This window comes from Rhagoletis pomonella, unplaced genomic scaffold, assembly GCF_013731165.1.
Source record: "Rhagoletis pomonella isolate Grant_MI unplaced genomic scaffold, Rhpom_1.0 Rhpom_scaffold_00004, whole genome shotgun sequence".
Taxonomy (NCBI): Eukaryota; Metazoa; Arthropoda; class Insecta; order Diptera; family Tephritidae; genus Rhagoletis; species Rhagoletis pomonella.
The window spans coordinates 47,318,215-47,325,834 of record NW_023458558.1 but is presented as its reverse complement, the minus strand read 5'-3'; the positions used below and the strand labels follow the sequence as shown (position 1 = coordinate 47,325,834).

General features: G+C 35.7%; 1 protein-coding gene across 1 annotated transcript; it reads right to left on the bottom strand.

The window, feature by feature from the left end:
• Positions 1 to 5,598: 5,598 nt before the first annotated feature.
• Positions 5,599 to 6,902, bottom strand: LOC118738245 (zinc finger and SCAN domain-containing protein 5B). Its single transcript, XM_036469170.1, has 4 exons — positions 6,836 to 6,902; positions 6,625 to 6,772; positions 5,880 to 6,482; positions 5,599 to 5,804 (listed from the first exon to the last, which is right to left on the bottom strand). Exons 1-4 carry the CDS (start codon positions 6,900 to 6,902, stop codon positions 5,651 to 5,653), a joined length of 972 nt encoding a protein of 323 aa, XP_036325063.1. The 3' UTR covers positions 5,599 to 5,650.
• Positions 6,903 to 7,620: the final 718 nt, after the last annotated feature.

Genomic DNA, 7,620 nt, shown 5'->3' with positions numbered 1-7,620 from the left:
GTTGCAATAACTTTTCGAATTCGGCAGTCATGCTGAAAAATTTATATATTCTCGCTTTATTTTCTGACATTCGGCCGCCTTATGATCAAATTTTATAGGCAAATTTTCAAATGAGGCAGTGTCAAAATCTTTCTTTTCACTCTAATTACTTCACCTGGTATAATTCCACCATGGTCAAAACTAGGGATGTGCCGGGCATCCGGTCGATATCCGGAATCCGGCTTATCCGGCCGTTTTTCTTTTAACCGACTATCCGGCCGGATTTTGGCCAGTATCCGGATTTCGGATTTCAATTATAAAAGTTTCAATTGAAAAAATATATATTTTTTTTTGTCGTTTTATAATCAAATTAAAGTTAAATATTTGTATTTTTTCATTTTGAAAGGAAGCATTTCCGAATTATGGGCCAACAATTTATTTCTATTTTCAACATAAATGCTACCCGATGCGTAAACAAATTTGGACTTATTTCTTGTACGGTCGCTACCTTGTCTACCCATCGTATGGCTATCCACATCACTACAATAACTGAAATCATCATCAGAACCGTTGGCGATTTCCTCAAAGCATTGCCAAATATCCTAGTGAGCTTCCTCTTCGCTAGAAGCTTTCACTAGAGCTCGGCACCCGAACAGTAAACTGCTCGCAGAAAAGCCCTCGGCAAAGTACGTCAGAAAGCATCTGTACGAACTGACGGACGGAGTCCAGAGGTTCGTAAAACAACCTCACATTCACAGGGAGTCGGTCTCGAGTTATATAGACTCTTGACCTCCGTTCTGGGCACACAACTAAATATCTGACGTGGACGGGACAGAACTTTGTCTGGCTATTGCAGCTGGCTGAACTCATACCTGAGTAGAATAAACGAAGATGAGCCCAATCAGTGTCTGGCATGCAGAGAGTCACCACATGACTCACGGCACCTCTTCACATGTCCTCAAAACCCCGCCCAGCTAGCACCGCTGTCCCTATGGACTGCCCCTGTTGAAGTTGCACACTTCCTGCGCCTCCCTTTAGCTTAACCAGACGGCAACGCAGATGGATGAGCCGACTCGAGCGGGGTTTAGTAGCCGCTACAACAACAACAAAAACTATAGTTCGGCCGTTTTCATATAATTCAACTGGTTTCTCCATGCTAACTGATGTATATTTTCAAACGAGTTCATAATCAGCCCAGTTCTTAGCTTAACTGATGTCATAAAAAAAAACAGTTTTAAAACGTGGGTCACAAAATATTGCAACAATAAAGCAATACGAGACGACATTTTTTTAATAGAAATACATCAACCACGCGTTTTCGCTTAGCGAAGTTTATTGTTTTCCATCTTTCGTCTTTGACTAATTGAATAATCGTAATACGACAATATTAGATTCCCGGCGCAAGTATCAAATATATCTAGTTTTTTCACATTTCCGAAAACTACCGCTACATGATAAGCTGGAGTGGATTTATCCCTATTTCAAACATTTTCGATAAACTTGTGTGGGCGGTATCACGTCCCTTTTTCAAAATTACAAAAAAATGTTACTTCTTTTCAAGGGATTGTGGTTAGTATCAATTTTATGTAAATTAGCGTCCTTAAATTTCGAAATATCGAAGTTTCAAGCATTTTTGAAATTTACCGTTATATAAAAAGTGGACGTAATTTCAGTCCGATTTGAATAATTTTCGGCGTTTTACTTTTATGTGGTAAGCAGAATAATCTTAGCGAGTTTGGTACATATTGGTCAAACGGTTACCGAGATAAATATATGTACAAATTCTTATTATAGACGTATTTTGTGCTAAAGAATTATTGCAAACATCAAATTTGAATAATTTGGCTACGGTTTTGACTGATTTATCGTAAATTTCGTATTTCTCTAAATTACCGTTATATGGAATGTGGGCGTAGTTATTGTCCGATTTTAACACTTTTCAGCCCTTCGGTATGTTGTACCAAGATCAACAACCGTGGAAAGTTTTGAGAAATTGGTGGGGCGGTTCTCAAGATATACACGAGTAATCATAAGAGGGTGTGGCTACGCCCATTTTCCAAAAATGTAATTTTTATTTTTCGCCTAAAAATGATTGTAAATAACAACTTTGAGTAGTTACTAAAATATCGCAGTTTTCGTATTTCTGAAAATTTCCGTTATATGGGAGGTAGGCGTGGTTACTGTCCGATTTTGTCCATTTTCAATACCATCCGTCCTACGCCGAAAAGAAGTATACAACCAAGTTTCGTTAAGACGCACAGACGCTTTCTTTTTTTCATTCTGATCGTTTATGTACAAGTTTGTCTATATCTAGCTCGATTCGTTATGCCTGTTACAAACAATCGTTATGTGAACAAAGTTATAATACCCTTGTTCACATGTGCACTCGGGTATAAAAATAGGGGTAAATTTTTTTCGGTATAGAACAATACTATGGGGTGAGAGCATAAAATTCCGACTTTACTTTTTCACATGCACTTTTAGACTACCCTACGGTACATATGTATGTATGCAAGGGTATGTGTCTACATGAAAGTAGGTATATGGGTATGTAGAAAACCCCGCCTGTTATCAAGGACAAATGCGTCTGATGAGGTTGTCAGTGAGCAGCCCTGAACTTGTCCTATAGAGACGCACTTGCACAGGCTTATATACATACATATACACATACACACCACACAAAGTTTCACGGAAGCACACTGCTACATTCAAATAATTCCATGGACCATAAACACATTGAATCTACCCAACCAATGCAACAATTCCAAGAGTACAATGTCATACAACTTTGTTGTGAATTCTCATTATTTTTTAAGCCAAGAGAGATAGAGGGAAAAAATTTCATAACATTACTGCATACAAAGTAACATTACAGTATTGAGAAATGTCTGCTGTTAAACGAGGTTGTGTGCATTAGTGCAACAGTGATGGTTGGTATGCGAAAGAATGTTGCAACTCAAATCTATTTCAGACAACTTAAAGGTAGGCAGCAGCTCAAAAAACTGATTTTCTCTAACGACGTTGACTTAATAGGCGGCATTTTATCTAGCTGTTATTTTACAAACCTGTTTTTGGAATAACGACACCTGTATACCTGGATTTCAGCAATAAGTATTGAAAATGTCCTTTTAAAACTTTATCCTTCCTCCTTATATCCTGGAAAATATCCAATATTTATTTTTGAAAAAAATATATGTCAAAGACTAGTATGTTAACTACTACATCCTCGAATTTCGTCCTTCTAAATTTATTAGTTCTAAATAAAAAAATGTACACTTCTCTTTATAAAATATTATATAATATAAGCAAAGATACTGAAACCATGTATGCGCTCTAAAAGAACAAACTGACCGTATGATGTACAGTTTAAATACTGCATTTTTTTATATGCAAGGACGTAGCCAGCCTTTCACCCAGGGGGTAGGAGTTTATATAGAAAGAAAAGATGTTTTTCATTCAATTTTTTTTCTTTACATAAATATTTATAAATAGAAATTTTTGGGATTAAGAAAGTATAAGTTTTTTAGTTTCCTTTACAACGATACCAATTTTTTAAAAATCGGTTTGTAATTTTTTTGTTTAAAATATTTTTTTTTTTATAAAAACAAAGATATATTTTGTTTTTAAGTGTTGTTCCTAAAATTTTTATATACGAAGTATTCAAATATGCATACCAGAAGTAAGGGTATTTAGTCGCCTTTACAACGATACCAAATTTTCAAATCGGTTATTAATTTTTTTGTAATTTTTTTTATTTTAAGTGTTTTTTCTCAAATTTTTGTATACGAAGTATACAAATACACATATCAGAAGAAAGAACATTTGAATGCGTTTACAACGATATCAACTTTTTTAAAATCGATTAGTAATTTTTTTGTTTAAAATAATATGTTTTATAAAAAATAAGGTATTTTTCCTAAAATTTTTACATACAAAGTATACAAATATGCATATCAGAAGGGAAAAAGGGGGTCTATTCACGTTTTCAACGATACCAACTTTTTAAAAATCAGTTCAAAATTGTTTGAAATATAAGGTTTTTAATTTTTCGAAGCATCTGTAATATAAGTTTGCAAAAAAAAGTTATAAACCATTTAAATAAGAGCAAAAGGCGGTCTACGACCGTATTTTTAGGTTTCTAGTTATTTACATATATTAACAAATTATAATTTTTTGCCAATGAGCGTGTTATGATTTGTTAAAAAAACTTAAGGTAAAGTCGCCCTTGCCCATATGATTAGTATGTGCTAAGAAATAGTTTTTCGTATTTTCTGACCAACGTGCTATTTTGAGTTGTGTCTCTTTTTAAGACGGTGTGCGATATGTATATATTTTCTCTTTGTAATATATCAAAATTTGTATACTACGCGGAAAATTTAAGTACATAAAAATAAAGTATATTCCGAAAATTTGCACAAACACGTATCACTTTTGAAGTAGATGGATCAAAACAGCAACACTGCCCAGAAGTACAACTATACCACATTACACTTCACCAGCACTACATACACCCAAAAACAGGGTCCGAGAACGCGTTCCGTTCCGGTCTTGGTTTTGTGACGAGCACAAAATGCAATGTCAGAAACGTTTCCCAAAAGAATGAAACGGGAACAAAAGTATTGAGAGCAATTTGAACGGAAGCGAAATGAGAACAAAAGGTACGGGAACGTTTCCGTAAAGAACAAAATGCAAACAAAACTCTCAGGAACGTTCGCAACAAGAACATAATCGGAACTAAACATTCGGAAACGTTTTCAATGTGAGCAAAGTAAGAACGAAATTACCAAGGAGAATTAAATAAGAACAAAAGCCTGGGAAACATTCTGCTAGAGAACAAAAGAACTTAACGTTAAGAATGAGAGGGGCGTCGCGTGTTGGGATGAAAAATCGTTTCAGTGAGAACGATGATTGCTAATTCCAAGCCAGAGAAAAGCTGGATCATTTCAATTTGCAGATCGTTTTTCATTAGTGTTAACTGTCCATTTATGGAACACTTTTTCATTTTCTGTGCAAGAAAAGTGTTTGTCTTAAGTCTTTCCTTGACTTAATTTGCTAATTAACTTTTATCTCTTTATTGATTTATGTATTTTAATATTCAAACATTTCAAACTATATTTCGCGAATAGTTTAGAGAAGATTGGTTCCTATTTCATTCTTTGTCAAAACGTTCCTGAGACTTTAGTTCCCAAATTGTTCTTCGGGAGAACGTTCCGTATGACTTTTGTTCGCGGTTTTTCCCATATACGCGTTCTGGAAAGTATTATTCGTATTTTGTTTTTTTTTTTTTTTTGGAACGTTCCACAAGGTTTTGTTCTTATATAATTCCTGTTGAGGACGATTTCGAGAGTTTTGTTCTCAGTTTCGTTCTTATAAAAACACTGTCCAAGGTTTTTTCTCATTCTTGTTTGGGTTTTTAACCGTTCTTGGGAACAAAACTACGAGAACGACATTTAGTTTCGATCATACCGTTTGTTCTCGGCCTCTGCCCAAAAACGATAACTCAAAAAACTTTTAATTTTTAAAAATTTGCAAGCAATTTATTTTATAGAAACTCCTTCAATTCATAAAAAAATCATTTCTATTAACACTAACAATACCAAAACAAATACTACACAAAAAGGAACAACAGGAAATGCAGTAGGTGAAATGTACTAGGATACATGTCTACATCTTAACCATTTCTGTGTGAGGCTAAAAATTTGCGACAAGCCTCCAAAGTATGACGGCTCAAGTAGTTCTCCTGACTGAACGCCTTAGTGCACTGCGGACACTGATAACTCCAATTGTGATGGCCTTTGGTGCGTTGATGGGCGCGCAAATTGGAACTGTAAAAGCGAAAATGTGGAATAAAAATTCGTTTTTTTTTTGCAAAGAATTTCAGTTTCCAATATACCACTTACCGATCAGCAAAACGCTTCTGACACGATTCCGTCGGACAAACGAATGGCTTCTCGCCTGTATGCAAGCGCATGTGGCCATGCAGCACCCAAGGACGGTCGAATTTCTTATGACACTGCTCGCATTCATAGCTCTTTTCGAGATGCTTGTAGCGGCGTCGCTTATTCAGTTCAGGCACCGCAAATTCAAAGTCGTGCGACTCCCTTGTTGCAGCCAAGCTTTTTGGTGGTTCATGCCCATACTTCTGCTTCATGCGCGGCTGTTCTGGCGAATCTTTTTTCATGTCACAACTATTTGAGCTCTGCGGTGTTGTTGCAAGTGCTGCCGTCGGCGGTGTACTAATTGACATTGCTGCCGCCAACGGTTGGCCAATGGGCGGTGATTTGCTACTAACTAACTGACTTTTGCTAATTGACGGCAACTCACCGTTGCTGCCCTGTGTGACGGCGGCATTCGACTGCCCGTCATCCGCATCGGCTGACTTCCAGTAAACATGACTGAACGTACCTTTTGAGTTGTGCCCTGAATGGCGCTCCATTAGCGGCGTATCCAAAATCATTTCGAGTTCGTAGCGCGTTGTCATCGGTATGAAATCACTGTCATACCTTTGAAGTGTTTTTTGTTGAAGTACAAAAAAAAATTTTTGTCCGTTTTTTTGTTTTAGAAAGTATTTGAGAAACATGAAAAGATATTAAAATAAAATTAGCTTATGTAAGTTGCAGAACAAGTCTCGTAATTTTGGCTTACCAATCGGAGGAAGGCAACAACTTCTTGTCCTTGGTCTTGGTCTTATTCTTCTTTTCGGCGATCGGTTTGTGGGTCGAAATGTAGTAGGTGCGTTTCAGTTTCGGCAGCTTGGCGATCTTCGGAAATATTGCTATGCGCCGAAAGACGTCTGTGAAGAAATGTGAAGGAATTTGAAATGTTGGCGATTTTTATTGAGATTTTAAACGCTTACCATCTAGCGCCTCGTTAACGCGTATTTTAGCATAATTGTAACGTTGTGAGAAAATACTGCGTACCATCTTTTAGGTAAATGCTTTGGTTAAATTTTTTACGAATAGCTGCTGTGTCGTTCACTGCTGAAAAGAAATAAATTTGAAAATTTTTCGAAAACTCTTTTTAGCTACTTGAGAATAATTTACTTTGTGTGATAAATTCATGGCCAACTAGTCTTGCAAGCAAAAAAATGTTGTAAGGAATTTTCTTCTCTAATCTTCAACACAATGCTAATATTTGAATTGCGCAAAGTAGTTTTTTGTCCTGTTTATTTGTAGCTTTTGGGTATGTATGTTAAAGAGAATAATTTTGAATTGCAACTTCAATTCTGCAATATTTTGCAAAAGCATTTTATTTAGGAGACGAATTGTTGTATATTTAAAATAAACGAAGTATTTTTTTCTAAAATTATTAAGCTTCCCCGCAAACATATTCCGAGCATTCAGAATATATGAGTCCGAAAGGAGTCCTAGGTTGGTAAGAAATATAAGTATCAAAAACAAAAAATTTTTACTCTTAGATGAATCTTTTAGGATTCATATACATACATATGATCCAAATTATGAGCCAGCGCCTTGCGCGAATATAAAAACAATAAAGATTTGATATTGAAAATAATTAGAAAACAAAACAAGTAATTTTGAAGTACAAAAAAAATGCATGATCCAATGATCGAATCTAAACCAGATTAGCGTGGGACCACCTCTGAGACACTACCTTTCCGATGCTAAAAAATTGGCCTTA